Source organism: Oncorhynchus masou, chromosome 25 (assembly GCF_036934945.1).
Source record: "Oncorhynchus masou masou isolate Uvic2021 chromosome 25, UVic_Omas_1.1, whole genome shotgun sequence".
NCBI lineage: Eukaryota > Metazoa > Chordata > Actinopteri > Salmoniformes > Salmonidae > Oncorhynchus > Oncorhynchus masou.
In genome coordinates this window covers 48,861,192-48,881,748 of record NC_088236.1, presented here as the reverse complement: position 1 = coordinate 48,881,748, position 20,557 = coordinate 48,861,192, and the positions used below count along the sequence as shown (strand labels likewise).

At 42.7% G+C, this 20,557-nt stretch overlaps 1 protein-coding gene across 3 annotated transcripts in view; it reads right to left on the bottom strand.

Annotated features, from left to right (window-relative positions):
• Positions 1–20,557, bottom strand: part of LOC135514434 (spindlin-Z-like) — a 44,542-nt gene that overhangs the window by 8,048 nt on the left and 15,937 nt on the right. For all 3 annotated transcript variants that reach the window (XM_064937934.1, XM_064937935.1, XM_064937936.1), the window contains one exon: positions 996–1,188. In XM_064937934.1, the coding sequence (XP_064794006.1) occupies positions 996–1,047 (52 nt within the window). In that variant the 5' untranslated portion in view covers positions 1,048–1,188. The remainder of the gene's footprint in view (positions 1–995; positions 1,189–20,557) is intronic.

The following is a 20,557-nucleotide window of genomic DNA, read 5'->3' as shown; positions in this document are numbered from 1 at the left end:
ACAAGCATACCAGCCACCAAAATATGGAGCGTGGTACTCAGAAATGTGTTGTATTTATCCCAAACATTACACTTTGTATTCAGGACAAAAAATATATTGCTTTGCCACATATTTTGCAGTATTGATTTAGTGCCTTGTTGCAAACAGGATGCAGGTTTTGGAACATTTTTATTCTGTACAGGCTTCCTTCTTTTCACTCTGTCAATTAGGTTAGTATTGTGGAGTAACTACAATGTAGTTGATCCATCCTCAGTTTTCTCATATCACAGCAATTAAACTCGGTTTTAAAGTCACCATTGGCCTCATGGTGAAATCCCTGAGCCGTTTCCTTCCTCTCTGGCAATTGTGTTAGGAAGGACGCCTATATCTTTGTAGTGACTGGGTGTTTTAATACACCAATTAAAGTGTAATTATTAACTTCACCATGCTCAATGGGATTTTTTTTCTTTCTCTCCCATCTACCAATAGGTGCCCTTATTTGCAAGGCATTGGAAAACCTCCCTGGTCTTTGTGGTTGAATCGGTTTGAAATTCACTATTAAGGGACCTTAAAGATAATTGTATGTGTTGGGTACAGAGATGAGGTCATTCAAAGATCATGTTTAGCATTATTATTGCACACAGAGTGAGTCAATGCAACTTATGTGACTTGTTAAGCACATTTTTGTGATCATGGGGTTGAATACTTACATTTATCAAGGCATTTCAGCTTACATTTTTTAATTCATTTGTAAACATTTGTAAAAACATAATTCCACTTGGATATTATGGGGTATTGTGTGTAGAGCATTGACAAAAAATCTAAATGTAATCAATTTTAAATTCAGGCTGTAACAGAACAAAATGGTGAAAAAGTAAAGGGGTGTGAATATCTTTCTGAAGGCAGTGCATATTACTGTATCATACTCATATCTTAAAAAAGCCATATGGTTTTGTAGGCTGTCATGTGTAATTTTTCGGCTACATTCATGTACATAAGCCGTGAGTTTCTCTCACCCCCATCAGCTCTGGGGCGCTGGCCTGGCGTCTTTCCAAATGGGGTCTTCATTGATATACATGTAGGTGAGCAGCCAGGCTACCAGACTATAGGGTGACAATGTATCTACTAGGGAATCAGGAGAGAGAGGGACAGAATGCAGGTGGTGGCACTAGGTGGAAGGATCACTCCCATCCAGTGCAGGAAAGCAGACTGTTGAAAAAATGAACATGTGTTAAACATGGGGCACAGAGAAACTCTGCAACATTATGATGAATAACTTTGGTGTAGAAAATGCCATAATTAGCAATTATCTCCAAATTTAACTGATATGAACACAGTCAGTCATGTTGACTCATGTGTGCTATAGACATATCCTTCAGCAATTACACAATCATATAGTTTAGCTACCTAGAAACAATGGCAGAACAGTAAATCATTTTGTTGCAGTGTTACTTAAGGGCTTTCAAATCAAACTGTTTTGTGTCGTAAACAACAGGTGGAGACTAACAGTAAACTATTTACGGGCCTTTCCCAACAATGCAGAGATAAAATAGAGAGATAATAGAAAACTAATAACATGTAATAAAAGTAATAATACATAGACAATAAGAAAAAATAACTTGGCTATATACACGGGGTAACAGTCCTGAGTCGATGTGGAGTGGTATAAGATAATCGAGGTAGATTTGTACATATAACTAGGAATAAAGTGACTAAGCAACAGGATAGGTAAACAGTAGCAGCAGCGTATGTGATGAGTCAAAAAAGTTTGTGCAAAAAGGGTCAATGCAGATAGTTAAATAGTTAACCAAATAGCTACCCGGACTAACTATTTAGCCATCTTATGGCTTGGGGGTAGAAGCTGTTCAGAGTCCTGGTACATCAGTAATGCTTGCCGTGCGGTAACAAAAATAACAGTTTATGTCTTGAATGGCAATTTTTAGGGCCTTCCTCTGTGACCGCCTGGCATAGAGGTCCTGGATGGCAGGGAGTTCGGACCCAGTGATGTACTGGGCCGTATGCATGACCCTCTGCGGCTGGATGCCAAGCAGTTCCCATACCAAGCTGTGGTGCAGGGTCCATAGCTTAGTGATGAGCTTGGAGGGCTCTTTGGTGTTGAACGCTGAGCTGTATCAATGAACATCAATCTCACATAGGTGTTCCTCTTGTCCAGGTGGGAGAGGGCAGTGGGGATAAGCATCCAGATTAGTGACCCACTCCTTGAAAGCGGCAGCTCCATCCTTTAGCGGCTGTTGCTTGTAATCCATTGTTTCTGGATAGAATATGTACATATGGTCAATGTGGGGACGACGAAGCCAGTGACTGATATTGTAAATTCCTTAATGACATTGGATGAATCCCAGAACATATTCCCTTCTTTGCTACCAAAACAGTCCTGTAGCCTAGCATCTGTTTCATCGGACCACTTCATTATTGGTACTTCCTGTTCAAATACTTCCCGTTTGAGTTTTTGCTTGTAAACCGGAATCAGGAGGATAGAGTTATGGTCAGATTTGCCAAATAGAGGGCGAGCTTTGTATGTGTTTCTGTGTGTGGAGTAAAGGTCCTCTAGTTGCGCAGGTGACATGCTAGTAGAAATGAGGTAAAATGGATTTCAGTTTCCCTGAGAGTATTTTCTTGCTTGCTTATGTCCTAATACTGCTTGTTGAGTGTTGTCTTACCGCCAGCATCGGTTTGTGGTGGTAAATAGACTGCTACTAAAAATATAGATCAACTCTATTGGTAAATATATGGTCTACAGCTTATCATGAAGTATTCTAAAACGCAGGAGAGAAGAAACTCGAGATTTCCTTAATATTCGAGATCGTGCACGAGCATTTGTTGTTGACAAAGAGACATATCCATCCCCCTAACCTTACCCAACGCTGCCGTACGGTCTTGACAACACATAGAAAAAAACAGCTAGATGTATATTATCCATGTCCAGCCACGACTCAGAGAAACCTAGGATATTACAGTTCTTCAGGTCCCGTTGATAGGATAGTGTCGAACGGAGTTCGTCCTGTTTGTCCTCCAGTGGTGGTACATTCGCGAATAGAACGGAAGGTAGTGGCAGATTATTTATTTGCCGACTTAGTTTCATCCGAGAGCCTACACATTGGCCTCTCTTTTGCCGTCTTTTCCTTTCCCGAGTCTCTGGGATTAGGGCCTGGTCCAGGGGGAGCAGTTTGTCCTATGCCACTGGTAAAAATCTTCATCCAAATCAAGGTAAGTAATTGCTGTTCTGATGTCCAGAAGCAATTTTTGGTCGTAGGAAACGAAACACACAACAGAATTGTGTGCCCGTAAAAAAGCAACTATCCATTGCAGCGCCATCCACAGTGATTTCACAGTCTATGCAAGTGGAGCTACAGAGTACAGTTTGTATCGTATTCCAAAAATTCTGCTGCAAAACAATACGTAGAACTACTTAGAGCTTCGTAAACAAACCTCTGTCGGAGCCGTTGCGTAGACTGTGTAGAGCCCTTAAGTCTAACACACCATAGGAAACCAGTTAATTTATTTATATACATATATATAAATAAGATAGATTCAGTGAGTCATAATTACAGTACAGAGACCAGGTAAGCCTAACCATACTGAGGTCAATAGACCATTTACACTGAACAAAAATATGAACCCAACATGTAAAGTGTTGGTCCCATGTTTTATGAGATGAAATAAAATAACCCATAAAATCATCCATATGCACAAAGTTTATTTCTCTCAAATGATGACAAATGTGTGTACATCCCTGCTAGTGAACATTTCTCCTTTGCCAAAATAATTAATCCATCTGACAGGTGTGGCATTAAAGAAGCTGATTAAACAGCATGATCATTACACAGGTAAACTTTTTTGTTCTTCACACAGCAATGCCACAAATGTCTCAAGCTTTGAGGGAGCAAACAATTGGCATGCTGACCGCAGGAATGTCCACCAGAGCGGTTGCCAGAAAACTCAATGTTAATTTCTCCACTATAAGCCAATGTCGTTTTTTTAAATTTGGCAATACGTCCAACCGGCATCACAACCATGTGTAAAAATGCCAGCCCAGGACCTCCACGGTGGTGGTGGGGTTATGGTATGGGCAGGCATAAGCTACGGACAACAAACACAATTGGTCCGATGAAGCGGATGCTAAATTACAGGATTGTTTTGCTAGCCTATCAGGACTGGAATATGTTCCGTGATTCATCAAATGGCATTGAGGAGTTATCAGTCAGTCATCGGCTTCATTAATAAGTTCATAGACACAGTTTTGTCACACACCACAATGCTACAGATGTCTTAAATTGAGGTTGTGTGCAATTGGCATGCTTACTGCAGGAATGTCCAGCAGAGCTGTTGCCAGGGAATTTTATGACCATTTCTCTACCAATGTCTTTTTAGAGAAAATGGCAGTATGTCCAAATGGCCTCACAATCGCAGACCACGTGTATGGAGTCGTTGGGGTTATGGTGTTGGGCAGGCATAAGCTACAGACATAATTCCTGGAAGCTGGCCTGCTTACCCAGACATGTCACCCATTGAGCATGTTTGGGATGCTATGGCTCGACATGTAAGACAGCGTGTTCCAGTTCCCGCCAAAATCCAGCAACTTCGCACAGCCATTGAAGAGGAGTGGAACAGATGCATATCTGTATTCCCAGTCATGTGAAATCCATAGAGTCGGGCCTAACCGTTTTCCTTATATGAACTGTAACTATCTCTTTGAAAATGTTGCATGTTGCGTTTATATTTTTATTCAGTATAGTTTTGAGGCAGTGGCATCTTCCTTGCTGAATGGCCTTGCAGGTTATGTCGATATAGGACTCGTTTTACTGTGGATTTAGATAGTTTTGTACCGGTTTCCTCCAGCATATTCACAAGGTCCTTTGTTCTGGGATTGATTTGCACTTTTCGCACCAAAGTACGTTCATCTCTAGGAGACAGAACATGTCTCCTTCCTGAGCGGTATGACGGCTGTGTGGTCCCATGGTGTTTCTACTTGCGTACTATTGTTTGTACAGATGAACATGGTACCTTCAAGCGTTTGGAAATTGCTCCTAAGGATAAACCAGACTTGTAGAGGTCTACAATTTTTTTTCTGAGGTCTTGGCTGATTTCTTTTGATTTCCCCATGATGTCAAGCAAAGAGGCACTGCGTTTGAAGGTAGGCCTTGAAATACATCCACAGGTACACCTCCAATTGACTCAAATTATGTCAACTAGGCAATCAGGAGTTTCTAAAGCCTTGACATTTTCATTTTCCAAGCTGTTTAAAAGGCACAGTCAACTTAGTGTATGTAAAACTTGTTAAAGTTAATTATAGGTGAAATAATCGGTCTGTAAACAATTGTTGGAAATGTTTTTTTGTGCCATGCACAAAGTAAATGTCCGAAGCAACTTGCCAAAGCTATAGTTTGTTCAGAAGAAATTTGTGTTGTGGTTGAAAAACGAGTTAATGACTCCAACCTGTATGTAAACTTCTGACTTCAACTACGCATATCTACCTCAAATCTCTCCACCAACTCAGTACTGCTACCCCGTGTATATTGCCAAGTTACCGTTACTCATTGTGTATTTTTCATTAAGCGTTATTACTTTATTTCTGTACATTGTTGGGAATGGCCCTTAAATAAGCATTTCACTGTTGATCTTCACTTGTTTTTTATGAAGCATGCGACGACGAACATTTTATTTGCATCTTGGAAAGAGACCTGTAAACACACAGATACAACAGTCGGAAATATTAACTATGAATATTCATGATGAACGTAAACTTTACTTTTTGGTAGCGGTTCAATATACAGCTTGCAAAGTCAAATTTGCTCATTCAGTGCTGTATGGTCCTGCCTGACAAAAATGCATAGTTACACTGCAATAATCCCAACATCCTGTCATTTCAGCAAGCCATGACACCCACCGTCTCAGATTGTTCTGAAGTAATTTATGTAGTTAGATAAGATAAGCATTCCTGCAACATTTTTTGGTTGAAATATAATTTGAGCTTTGAAAAATTAAGCTAATTGATTGCACCCGAAATATATATTTTAAATTTATAGGATTCATATAACATTCAATAAATATAATACCTAACATCCAATTTGGACCACCTTTTTTATTTTATTTACTATGTGTAAGACATGAAGAATCCAAAGTAATTGTCAAAAGCCACCTATGGATCCCCCAACCCATCGTGAGAATAAGTATACAGTATCAATCAGTTCTCCACGTCTAATAAGTAGTATGGAGCTGCAGCTCTGAGTATTGTTTTTTCATCCTATGTAATGTATTATCAGTAAATTTGGTGTCCCCCCATCTTTTCAGAGAAATTGTTCATTTCCTTTCATGTCCCATCCTACATACTGTCATTACCAGGTTCTGACCACTAGATAGTGCTGTTCCTACTATGTTATTTATTTTTAAAGATTACACCCCCCACCCCCAATGTTAAAGGGATAGTTCACCAAATCACATACTGGTTTCCTTACCCTGTTAGCAGTTTATGGACAAGGTATGACAGTAACCCATGCTTTGGTTGTTTACCTGACCAATGTTTCAAATGCACAAATCCAATGGGTGGGGGGGGGGTTCTTTAAAAAACTGGAACAGCACCATGTAGTGCACAGAACTTGGTAATATCAGGATGTAGAATTGTAACCACTTCAATTACTAATTTCTCAGAACATGGGGGTGGGGGGGGAAACAAAATTCACTGAAAATACATTACATTGGATGAATAAACAATAATCTGAGACGCAGCTATATACGACTTGTCAGACATAGAGAACTGATACTATATACAGTATTAGTTGTGGGGTGGGATGTGTTGGGTCCGTGGCAGGCTTTTGACAATATCTTTGGATTCCTCATGTCAACTCATTAGCTAGGTTTCCATCCAATTGGCGACAGATTTTCATGCGAAGATGTAAAGATGTGCATTTAAACATTGTTTACATAAAATTCAAATCAAAAATCAAATCAAATTTTATTTGTCCCATACACATGGTTGCAGATGTTAATGTGAGTCTGGCGAAATGCTTGTGCTTCTAGTTCCGACAATGCAGGGATAACCAGCAAGTAATCTAAACAAACAATTTCACAACAACTACCGTATACACACAAGTGTAAAGGGATGAAAAATATGTACAAAAAATATATGAATGAGAGATGATACAAAATGGCATAGGCAAGATGCAGTAGATGGTATCGAGTACAGTATATACGTATGTAAACATATTTAGTGGCATTGTTTAAAGTGTCTAGTGATACATTTATTACATACATTTTTCCATTATTAAAGTGGCTGGAGTTGAGTCAGTATGTTGGCAGCAGCCACTCAATGTTAGTGGTGGCTGTTTAACAGTCTGAAGGCCTTGAGATAGAAGCTGTTTTTCAGTCTCTCGGTCCCTGCTTTGATGCACCTGTACCGATCTCGCCTTCTGGATGATAGCGAGGTAAACAGGCAGTGGCTTGGGTGGATGTTGTCCTTGATTATCTTTTTGGCCTTCCTGTAACATCGGGTGGTGTAGGTGTCCTGGAGGGCAAGTAGTTTGCCCCCGGTGATGCAATGCGCAGACCTCACTACCATCTGGAGAGCCGGTTGTGGGAGGAGCAGTTGCCGTACCAGGTGGTGATACAGCCCGACAGGTTGCTCTCTATTGTGCATCTGTAAAAGTTTGAGAGTACTTTTTGTGACAAGCCAAATTTCGTCAGCCTCCACGCTGTCTGTGTGGGTGGACCAATTCAGTTTGTCCGTGATGTGTACGCCGAGGAACTTAAAATGTTCTACCCTCTCCATTACTGTCCCGTCGATGTTGATAGGGGGGTGCTCCCTCTGCTGTTTCCTGAAGTCCACGATCATCTCCTTTGTTTTGTTAACGTTGAGTGTGAGGTTATATTCCTAACAGCCCACTCCGAGGGCCCTCACCTCCTCCCTGTAGGCCGTCTCGTCGTTGTTGGTAATCAAGCCTTCCACTGTAGTGTCGTCTGCAAACTTGATGATTGAGTTGGAGGCGTGCATGGCCACGCAGTCGTGGGTGAACAGGGAGTACAGGAGAGGTCTCGGAACGCACCCTTGTGGGGCCCCAGTGTTGAGGATCAGCGGGGTGGAGATGTTACCTACCCTCACCAACTGGGGGCGGCCTGTCAAGAAGTCCAGTACCCAGTTGCACAGGACGGGGGGGAGACCCAGGGTTTGGAGGGTACTATGGTGTTAAATGAGCTGTAGTCGATGAACAGCATTCTCACATAGGTATTCCTCTTGTCCAGATGGGTTAGGGCTGTTGTGTGCAGTGTGGTTGCGATTGCGTTGTCTGTGGACCTATTGGGGGCAGTAAAGAAAATTGGAGTGGGTCTAGGGTGTCAGGTAGGGTGGAGGTGATATGGTCCTTGACAAGTCTCTCAAAGCACTTCATGATGATGGAAGTGAGTGCTACGGGGCGGTAGTCATTTAGCGCAGTTACCTTAGCTTTCTTGGGAACAGGGACAATGGTGACCCTCTTGAAGCATGAGGGAACAGCAGACTGGGATAAGGATTGATTGAATATGTCCGTACACACACCAGCCAGCTGGTCTGCTGAGGACGCGGCTGGGGATGCCGTCTGGACCTGCAGCCTTGCAAGGGTTAACACATTTAAATGTTTTACTCACGTTGGCTGCAGTGAGGGAGAGTCCGCAGGTTTTGGTAGCGGGCCGTGTCAGTGGCACTGTATTGTCCTCAAAGCGAGCAAAGAAGTTGTTTAGTCTGTCTGGGAGCAAGACATCCTGGTCCACGACGGGGCTGGTTATCTTTTTGTAATCCGTGATTGACTGTAGACCCTGTCACATACCTCTTGTGTCTGAGCCGTTGAATCGCGACTCTACTTTGTCTCTAAACTGACACTTAGCTTGTTTGATTGCCTTGTGGAGGAAATAGCTACATTGTTTGTAGTCTGTCATGTTTCTGGTCACCTTGCCCTGATCCAATTTGTAAGTCGCTCTGGATAAGTGCGTCTGCTAAATGACTTTGTAAATGTAAATGTAATTAAAAGCGGTGGTTTGCGCTTTCAGTTTCGCGTGAATGCTGCCATCAATCCACGGTTTCTGGTTTGGGAATGTTTTAATAGTTGCTGTGGGTAGGACATCAACGATGCACTTGCTAATAAACTCGCTCACCGAATCAGCGTATTCGTCAATAATGTTGTTTGACGCAATGCGGAACATATCCAATCCACGTGATCGAAGCAATCTTGAAGCGTGGAATCAGATTGGTCGGACCAGCGTTGAACAGACCTGAGCACGGGAGGTTCCTATTTTAGTCTCTGTCTTATTGGCAGGGAGTAACAAAATTTACATTTACATTACATTTACATTTAAGTCATTTAGCAGACGCTCTTATCCAGAGCGACTTACAAATTGGTGAATTCACCTTCTGACATCCAGTGGAACAGCCACTTTACAATAGTGCATCTAAATCATTAAGGGGGGGTGGTGAGAAGGATTACTTATCTTATCCTAGGTATTCCTTGAAGAGGTGGGGTTTCAGGTGTCTCCGGAAGGTGGTGATTGACTCCGCTGTCCTGGCGTCGTGAGGGAGTTTGTTCCACCATTGGGGGGCCAGAGCAGCGAACAGTTTTGACTGGGCTGAGCGGGAACTGTACTTCCTCAATGGTAGGGAGGCGAGCAGGCCAGAGGTGGATGAACGCAGTGCCCTTGCTTGGGTGTAGGGCCTGATCAGAGCCTGGAGGTACTGCGGTGCCGTTCCCCTCACAGCTCCGTAGGCAAGCACCATGGTCTTGTAGCGGATGCGAGCTTCAACTGGAAGCCAGTGGAGAGAGCGGAGGAGCGGGGTGACGTGAGAGAACTTGGGAAGGTTGAACACCAGACGGGCTGCGGCGTTCTGGATGAGTTGTAGGGGTTTAATGGCACAGGCAGGGAGCCCAGCCAACAGCGAGTTGCAGTAATCCAGACGGGAGATGACAAGTGCCTGGATTAGGACCTGCGCCGCTTCCTGTGTGAGGCAGGGTCGTACTCTGCGGATGTTGTAGAGCATGAACCTACAGGAACGGGCCACCGCCATGATGTTGGTTGAGAACGACAGGGTGTTGTCCAGGATCACGCCAAGGTTCTTAGCGCTCTGGGAGGAGGACACAATGGAGTTGTCAACCGTGATGGCGAGATCATGGAACGGGCAGTCCTGGAGTCGTGGTCAGCTTTTCCTAAGGGCCAAAATCCCTGCTGCAGTGTATGCAAACCTGGTCAAGAACTACAGGAAACGTATGATCTCTGTAATTGCAAGCAAATGTTTCTGTACCAAATATTAAGTTCTGATGTATCAAATACTTATGTCATGCAATAAAATGCAAATTAATTACTTAAAAATCATAATGTGATTTTCTGGATTTTTGTTTTATATTCCGTCTCTCACAGTTGAAGTGTACCTATGATAAAAATGACAGACCATTACATGCTTTGTAAGTAGGAAAACCTGCAAAATCGGCAGTGTATCAAATACTTGTTCTCCCCACTATGTGGCTGTGATTATAATCGAAGAGAACTCTCTTGGTAGATAATGCAATCGACATTTGATTGTGAGGAATTCTAAGTTCGGTGAACAGAAGGACTCCAGTTCCTGTATGTTGTTATGATCAGACCATAAGGCATACCCACCCGCCCCTCTTCTTACCAGAAAGATGCTTGTTTCTGTTGGCGCGATGCGTGAAGAAACCAGCTGGCTGTACTGACTCCAATAGCGTGTCTCGAGTGAGCCATGTTTCCGTGAAGCAAAGAACGTTACAGTATCTTATGTCTCTCTGGAATGCTACCCTTGCTCGGATTTCGTCTACCTTGCTGTCAAGAGACTGGACATTGGCGAGTATTATGCTCGGGAGCGGTGCGCGATGTGCCCGTCTCCGGAGCCTGACCAGAAGACCGCTTCGTCTGCCCTTTTTACGGCGTTGTTGTTTTGGTTCGCAGGCTGGGATCGGATCCATTGTCCTGGGTGGTGGGCAAAACAGGATCCGCTTCGGGAAAGTCGTATTCCTGGTCGTAATGATGGTGAGTTGACGTTGCTCTTATATCCAATAGTTCCTCCCGACTGTATGTAATAAAACGTAAGACTACCTGGGTTACCAATGTAAGAAATAACATGGGAAAAAAATAAAATACTGCATAGTTTCCTAGGAACGCGAAGCGAGGCGGCCATCTCTGTCGGCACCGGATTTCCGGTCACAACTTGCAGACTTGTTCACGTGTTGTTGTGCGTTTTGTTGCCAACCTTACTTAGCTACCTGACAACTTTACGGTTTTTACTTTTTAATTACCGTTTATATTTTTGGATTTCCCTCAACTTTTTTTTCTTCCATTCAACTTTTTCACTCCGGACGCTTTATCTGGACATGGTTCATCAGGACCTCCAACAGCCGAAGCTAAGTAGTAACATGAACATGATGCCTTCTAATTGCAGTCGCTGTACTCATAATATACAGGAGAACGATCCCCTAACGGCGAGGATAGATGTGCTGCTAGCCCAGGTTCAGACGCAATCGTTAGGCAAGGTTACTTTCAGTGTAGGAAAGGATGAAACAGCGTCTGTGCCACCAGTAAGTACAGATAGTAACGTACTAACATATTAACCATAAATCCCCTTGCACGGTCCCCGCAGCCGGACAACTTTCTCACGGTTTCTGGAGGGAAATGCTGTAGGAATGCTCAACCGGTTTCGCTCATTCAGCCGACAGAAACTTTCAACCGGCTTTCCCCATTAAGCAACGAGTCGGAGTCAGAGGCCGAACCTTCTCGTCTCCACTCCTCCCGTTACGGGGTCTGAGACGCTGAAGCTTCCCACCATTAGCTCTGACAAATTGAAAACTCTAGTCATTGGCGATTCCATTACCCACAGTATTAGACTTAAAACTAATGATCCAGCGATCATACATGGTTTACCAGGGGGCAGGGCTACCGACGTTAAGGTTAATCTGAAGATGGTGCTGGCTAAAGCTAAAACTGGCGAGTGTAGAGAGTATAGAGATATTGTTATCCACGTCGGCACCAATGATGTTAGGATGAAACAGTCAGAGATCACCAAGCGCAACATAGCTTCAGCGTGTAAATCAGCTAGAAAGGTGTCGGCATCAAGTAATTGTCTCTGGCCCCCTCCCAGTTAGGGGGAGTGATGAGCTCTACAGCAGAGTCTCACAACTCAATCACTGTTTTCTGCCCCTCCCAAAAGATAGAAGTTTTAGATAATTGGCCCTCTTTCTGGGGCTCACCCACAAACAGGACCAAGCCTGACCTGCTGAGGAGTGACGGACTCCATCCTAGCTGGAGGGGTGCTCTCATCTTATCTACCAACATAGACAGGGCTCTAACTCCTCTAGCTCCACAATGAAATAGGGTGCAGGCCATGCAGCAGGCTGTTAGCCAGCCTGCCAGCATAGTGGAGTCTGCCACTAGCACAGTCAGCGAAGTCAGCTCAGCTATCCCCATTGAGACCGTGTCTGTGCCTCGACCTAGGTTGGGCAAAACTAAACATGGCGGTGTTTGCCTTAGCAATCTCACTAGGATAAAGACCTCCTCCATTCCTGTCATTATTGAAAGAGATCATGATACCTCACATCTCAAAATAGGGCTACTTAATGTTAGATCCCTTACTTCAAAGGCAATTATTGTCAATGAACTAATCACTGATCATAATCTTGATGTGATTGGCCTGACTGAAACATGGCTTAAGCCTGATGAATTTACTGTGTTAAAATGAAGCCTCACCTCCTGGCTACACTAGTGACCATATCCCCCGTGCATCCGGCAAAGGCGGAGGTGTTGCTAACATTTACGATAGCAAATTTCAATTTACAAAAAAGAAAAATGACGTTTTCGTCCTTTGAGCTTCTAGTCATGAAATCTATGCAGCGTGCTCAATCACTTTTTATAGCTACTGTTTACAGGCCTACTGGGCCATATACAGCGTTCCTCATTGAGTTCCCTGAATTCCTATCGGACCTTGTAGTCATAGCAGATAATATTCAAATTTTTGGTGACTTTAATATTCACATGGAAAAGTCCACAGACCCATTCCAAAAGGCTTTCGGAGCCATCATCGACTCAGTGGGTTTTGTCCAACATGTCTCTGGACCTACTCACTGTCACAGTCATACTCTGGACTTAGTTTTGTCCCATGGAATAAATGTTGCGGATCTTAATGTTTATCCTCATAATCCTGGACTATCGGACCACCATTTTATTACGTTTGCAATTGCAACAAATAATCTTCTCAGACCCCAACCAAGGAACATCAAAAGTCGTGCTATAAATTCAAAGACAACACAAAGATTCCTTGATGTCCTTCCAGACTCTCTCTGTCTACCCAAGGATGCCAGAGGACAAAAATCAGTTAACCACCTAACTAAGGAACTCAATTTAACCTTGCGCAATACCCTAGATGCAGTTGCACCCCTAAAAACTAAAAACATTTTTCATGAGAAACTAGCTCCCTGGTATACAGAAAATACCCGAGCTCTGAAGCAAGCTTCCAGAAAATTGGAACGGAAATGGCGCCACACCAAACTGGAAGTCTTCCAACTAGCTTGGAAAGACCGTACCGTGCAGTATCGAAGAGCCCTTACTGCTGCTCGATCATCCTATTTTTCCAACTTAATTGAGGAAAATTAGAACAATCCGAAATTCCTTTTTTATACTGTCGGAAAGCTAACTAAAAAGCAGCATTCCCCAAGAGAGGATGGCTTTCACTTCAGCAGTAATAAATTCATGAACTTCTTTGAGGAAAAGATCATGATTTATTAGAAAGCAAATTACGGACTCTTTAAATCTGTGTATTCCTTCAAAGCTCAGTTGTCCTGAGTCTGCACACCTCTGCCAGGACCTAGGATCAAGAGATACACTCAAGTGTTTTAGTACTATATCTCTTGACACAATGATGAAAATAATCATGGCCTCTAAACCTTCAAGCTGCATACTGGACCCTATTCCAACTAAACTACTGAAAGAGCTGCTTCCTGTGCTTGGCCCTCCTATGTTGAACATAATAAACAGCTCTCTTTCCACTGGATGAGTACCAAACTCACTAAAAGTGGCAGTAATAAAGCCTCTCTTGAAAAAGCCAAACCTTGACCCAGAAAATATTTTTTTTAACCATAGGCCTATATCGAATCTTCCAATACTCTCAAAAATTTTAGAAAGGTTATTGCGCAGCAACTCACTGACTTCCTGAAGACAAACAATGTATACAAAATGCTTCAGTCTGGTTTTAGACCCCATCATAGCACTGAAACTGCACTTGTGGAGGTGGTAAATTACCTTTTAATGGCATCAGACCGAGGCTCTGCATCTGTCCTCATACTCCTAGACCTTAGTGCTGCTTTTGATACCATAGATCACCACATTCTTTTGGAGTGATTGGAAACCCAAATTGGTCTACACGGACAAGTTCTGGCCTGGTTTAGATGTTATCTGTCGGAAAGATATCGGTTTGTCCTCTGACAAATCAACTGTAAATTCCGGTGTTCCTCAAGGTTCCGTTTTAGGACCACTATTGTTTTCACTATATATTTTACCTCTTGGGGATGTCATTCGAAAACATAAATGTTAACTTTCACTGCTATGCGGATGACACACAGCTGTACATTTCAATGAAACATGGTGAAGCCCCAAAATTGCCCTCGCTAGAAGCATGTGTTTTAGACATAAGGAAGTGGATGGCTGCAAACTTTCTACTTTTAATCTTGGACAAAACAGAGATGCTTGTTCGAGGTCCCAAAAAAACAAAGAGATCTTATGTTGAATCTGACAATTAATCTTAATGGTTGTACAGTCGTCTCAAATAAAACTGAAGGACCTCGGCATTACTCTGGACCCTGATCTCTCTTTTGAAGAACATATCAAGACTGTTTCAAGGACAGCTTTTTTCCATCTACGTAACATTGCAAAAATCAGAAACTTTCTGTCCAAAAATGATGCAGAAAAATTAATCAATGCTTTTGTCACTTCTAGTTTAGACTACTGCAATGGTCTACTTTCCGGCTTCCCGGATAAAGCACTAAATAAACTTCAGTTAGTGCTAAATACAGCTGCTAGAATCCTGACTAGAACCAAAAAAATTGATCATATTATTCCAGTGCTAGCCTCCCTACACTGGCCTCCTGTCAAGGGAAGGGCTGATTTCAAGGTTTTACTGCTAACCTACAAAGCATTACTTCTAACTATCTCTCTGATTTGGTCCTGCCGTACATACCTACACGTACGCTACGGTCACAAGACGCAGGCCTCCTAATTGTCCCTAGAATTTCTAAGCAAACAGCTGGAGGCAGGCTTTCTCCTATAGAGCTCAATTTTTATGGAATGATCTGCCTACCCATGTGAAAGACGCAAATTCGGTCTCAACCTTTAAGTCTTAACTGAAGACTCATCTCTTCAGTGGGTCATATGATTGAGTGTAGTCAGGCCCAGGAGTGTGAATGTGAACGGAAAGGCTCTGGAACAACGAACCGCCCTTGCTGTCTCTGCCTGGCCGGTTCCCCTCTTTCCACTGGGATTCTCTGCCTGTAACCCTATTACAGGGGCTGAGTCACTGGCTTACTAGGGCTCTTTCATACCGTCCCTAGGAGGGGTGCGTCACTTGAGTGGGTTGAGTCACTGATGTGATCTTCCTGTCTGGGTTGGCGCCCCCCTTGGGTTGTGCCGTGGCGGAGATCTTTGTGGGCTATACTCGGCCTTGTCTCAGGATGGTAAGTTGGTGGTTGAAGGTATCCCTCTAGTGGTGTGGGGACTGTGCTTTGACAAAGTGGATGGGGATATATCCTATATCTGGAGTATTTCTCCTGTCCTATCCGGTGTCCTGTGTGAATTTAAGTATGCTCTCTCTAATTCTCTCTCTCTCTGTCACTCTCTCGGAGGACCTGAGCCCTAGGACCATGCCTCAGGACTACCGGGCATGATGACACCTTGCTGTCCCCAGTCCGCCTGGCCGTGCTGCTGCTCCAGTTTCAACTGTTCTGCCTGTGATTATTATTATTTGACCATGCTGGTCATTTATGAACATTTGAACATCTTGGCCATGTTCTGTTATAGTGTCCACCCGGCACAACCAGAAGAGGACTGGCCACCCCACATAGCCTGGTTCCTGCTTCCAAGGTTTTGGCCTTTCTAGAGAGTTTTTCCTAGCCACCGTGCTTCTACACCTGCATTGTTTGCTGTTTGGGGTTTTAGGCTGGGTTTCTGTACAGCACTTTGAGATATCAGCTGATGTACAAAGGCCTATATAAATACATTTGATTTGATTTTGATTTGATTAATAATGCGTGCCAGAAGTAAAATTGCCTCGTTGTGGATAAAAGGCTGTGTGTGTGATGACGTAGTGCACATAAAAATACATTTTGCAGTTAAAATCCCATGTATCGAAAAGAATACAAGTTAAATGGGTTTCCACCGCATTTTCAACTCTGATGGTTTTCTCACAAAAAATATTGCGTTATACAGTATAGCAAGTGTGCCCATTCTGGTATTAGCACCTGCACTCGAGCCAACAGCTCGCAGATACAATGCGGGTATAGCCTATATCACAGGTGTTAAACTCTGCGGGTTTTCACTCCTCCCTTGTACTTGATTGATGAATTCAGGTCACTGATTAGTACGGAACTCCTCACCTGGTTGTCTAGATCTTAATTGAAAAAACAACAACAAAAAACAGCTGACACTAGGCCCTCCATGGAATTAGTTTGAAACCCCTGGCCTACATGATGAGATTATTATGAACAAACGGCAGCCAATCATTGATGATCATGTCACCAGAATAAGACCCTCGATATTTATTGGAAAGGAGCATCAAGCTCATTGCCATGCACTTTCACCACCCTGTGAAGTTCATCATAACGCATTTCATCTGTAGCCTAATAAACTGCATGGTTTCCCGAAGAGTCGTAGTGGGAGGACCACCCAACATGTCATTGTGTGACTCCAAGTTTACTTCAATATGATGGTTGTTATATCAATTTGCGCTTTAAAGCATTTCCACCGACATTCTTGCATAATTAAATTTTACTGACACTAAAAGATCACACCCTAGAGTATTTTGTTTTATCAACGTTTGAAAGTTTAACAAAAAATGTTCTGCTTCCATCAGGCTTGTCATGACATTTTTATCCGACATGTATTTTACGAGCATAAAAAAGGTTGGATGGAAACCACAGAGGGCCGCTGAGGGAAGAACGGCTCATAATAATGAACGGAACATAGCAAATGGAATGGCAACAAACACCTGGAAACCACATGTTTGATGTATTTGTTACCATTCCACAAATTATAGTAATTACCACGAGCCTGTTCTCCCCAAATTAGGTGCAACCAACCTCCTGTGATGGAAACCTGGTTATTGTTAGAAAAAAAATCGGATGTTAGGTTTTATATTTATTGAATATTAGGCCTGTATCCTGAATCCTTCAAATTAAAATAACCAGTTTGGGTGCAATCAATTAGCTTAACTTCTCAGAGACCAAATTATATTTCAACAAAATGTTGCAGGAATGCTAATCTTAACTATTTCTAACAGAAACAGTGTCAGAACAATCTGAGATGGTGGGTGTCAAAATCCTCTCATGATTTTTGAGGTGGAACAACCCCATTTACTGCAAACAAGACGCACCTTGGTTGGTAAAACTTGCTGTATGTGATTGTTTATTGTTGCTGGGGATTGACTGTGAGGAAGTGGTCTTTGTGTGCCATGTTTGATCAGCTCCACATCTACAACCCTTTTACCGTTCATAAAAGCCCAGGGATCTTCAAATGTACATTGCATTATATTACAGTATGAAGAATACAATTGAACATAGCTGAATAAAATAGAAAATATATTACTGTGTTGAGCGGTTAATAAAGAAATAGGTACACTTATGCTTAGTTATTTATGTTACTTTATTTGTATACAAATGTTGAGCTACACAGTGCATTCGGAAAGTATTCAGACCCCTTGACTTTTTCCACATTTTGTTATGTTAAAGCCTTATTCTAAAATGTATTAAATCGTGTTTTCCCTTCATCAATCTATATACAATACCCCAAAATGACAAAGCAAAAACTGGTTTTTAGACATTTTTGTAAATGTTTTTAATTTAAAAAAGCTACGTAAATATCACATTTACATAAGTATTCAGACCCTTCACTCAGTACTTCTGTTAAAGCACCTTTGGAAGCGGATATGACGCTACAAGCTCGGCACACCTGTATTTTGGGGAGTTTCTCCCATTTTACTCTGCAGATCCTCAAGCTCTGTCAGGTTGGATGGGTATGTTCACTGCACAGCTATTGCCAGGTCTCACCAGAGATGTTTGATCGGGTTCAAGTCCGGACATTGAGACTTGTTCCGTAGCCACTTGTCTTGGCTTGTGCTCAACACTTGTATTGTTGTCTTCGCTGTGTGCTTCAGGTCGTTGTCCTGTTGGAAGGTGAACCTTCGCCCCAGTCTGAGGTCCTAAGCACTCTGGAGCAGGTTTTCATTAAGGATCTCTCTGTACTTTGCTCTGTTCATCTTTCCCTCGATGCTGACTAGTCTCCCAGTCCGTGTCTCTGAAAAACATCCCCACAGCATGATGCTGCAACCACCATGCTTCACGTAGGGATGGTGCCAGGTTTCCTCCAGATGTGACGCTTGACATTCAGGCCAAATAGTTCAATCTTGGTTTCATCAGACCAGAGAACCCTGTCCTTTAGTTGCCTTTTGGCAAACTCAATGCCTTTTACTGAGGGAGAGGATTCCAACTGGCCACTCTACCATAAAGGCCCTATTGGTGGAGATCTGCAGAAATGGTTGTCCTTCTGGGAGGTTATCCCATCTCCACAGAGGAACTCTGGAGCTCTGTCAGCATGACCATCGGGTTCTTGGTTACCTCCCTGACCAAGGCGTTTCTCCCCCGATTGCTCAGTTTGGCCGGGTGGCCAGCTCTAGGAAGAGTCATGGTGGTTGCAAACTTCTTCCCTTTAAGAATATTGGAGGCCACTGTTCTTGGGGACCTGCAATGCTGCAGGAATGTTTTGGTACCCTTCCCCAGATCTGTCCCTCATCACAATCCTGTCTCGGAGCTCTACAGACAATTCCTTTGACATCATGGCTTGGTTTTTACTCTGACATGCACTGTGAGACGGCAGGGTAGCCTAGTGGTTAGAGCGTTAGACTAGTAACCGAAAGGTTGCAAGTTCGAATCCCAGTCAAATCTGTCGTTCTGAACACTGTTCCTAGGCCGTCATTGAAAATAAGAATTTGTTCTTAACTGACTTGCCTAGTAAAGTAAAGGTAAAAAAAAGACCTTAAATAGACAGGCGTGTGCCTTTCCAAATCATGTCCAATCAATTGAATTTACCACAGGTGGACTCCAATCAAGTTGTAGATACATTAATAATGATCAATGGAAACAGGATGCATAGCAAAGGGTCTGAATACTTAAAATGTTTTTAATACATTTGCAAAAATTCCTGAAAACCTGTTTGCTTTGTCATTATGGGGTATTGTGTGTAGACATTACCACCGGTGGATTGTGGCGGTAATACGGTCACCGTAACAGCCATAGCAATGATGGAGTAATTATCTTTGATCACCAATACCATTGTTGTGAATTGCCAAACCGGCCATTCACAAATTCAGAGCGTTATCATGCTCCTCAGTTAATTCATCACATTTAATCTCGACACTGAGCACGCTCAAGACGCACGCAGAGTATCGCATTGTTGAATCATACAAATGTTGTAACGGCAGTCAAATGACAAAAGTAAAATGACTAAAGTGTCTAAGCTTGCTAGAGAACCTCCAATGAATTACAGAATAACTTCTCCTATACTGTATTTGACATATATCAAGGTATCTTAACAGGTATTTTGACATGCATAGGGGAGAGACATGCTGTGATAATGCAACCTACATATTACAGAATAAAGTTAGGCTTTTCATGTGACGGGAGTCAGGATTTGGGGTTTTAGTGAGATTGGGACTGGAAAGGAAAACAGCCAAGGCTCTAGGACAGGGTTTTCCAAACTCTGTCCTGGGCCGAGTTTGGTAAGTGCTGCTCTAGGACAGGTGAAGATAGCATTTTCCCTTATGTCTCTCTGTATTGTTAAAAAACTTCATGTCTATGACAGAGATGCATATGTAGTGAATTGTTCATTGACTTATCAAATGTGTGACTGTCTAAAGAGACAGGTCAAAGAGGCACACATTCTTTTATAAGCTATACTCTAGGAGGTTTCCTGTAGGGAAGTGTTAACTGCATTCGGGTCGCATGTGCAGCCCGGCAGTGTCAATTATGTGTGTGCTTTGCATTTATGCAGACTTTTTGTGAAGTAAATACACTAGGCTAAAGGCTTCCATTAAACAACCTGTTTAGATGATGTGCCATTTCATTTTTTGCTAATCTGATGCTGCTCATGTTGTGTATTTTGAGGAATTCCCTTAGTGCCGACATTGAGGGGAAATGTTTAATTGGCTACAGATTCATCTGCCTCACCTAAAGACCATTCTTGTGGAAAGCTGCTAAAGACCACCAAGTGCTAACAGTCAGTATCTGGATAATGTGTGTGAAATGCATGTGATATCAACAGAGAAGTATATTTTCCG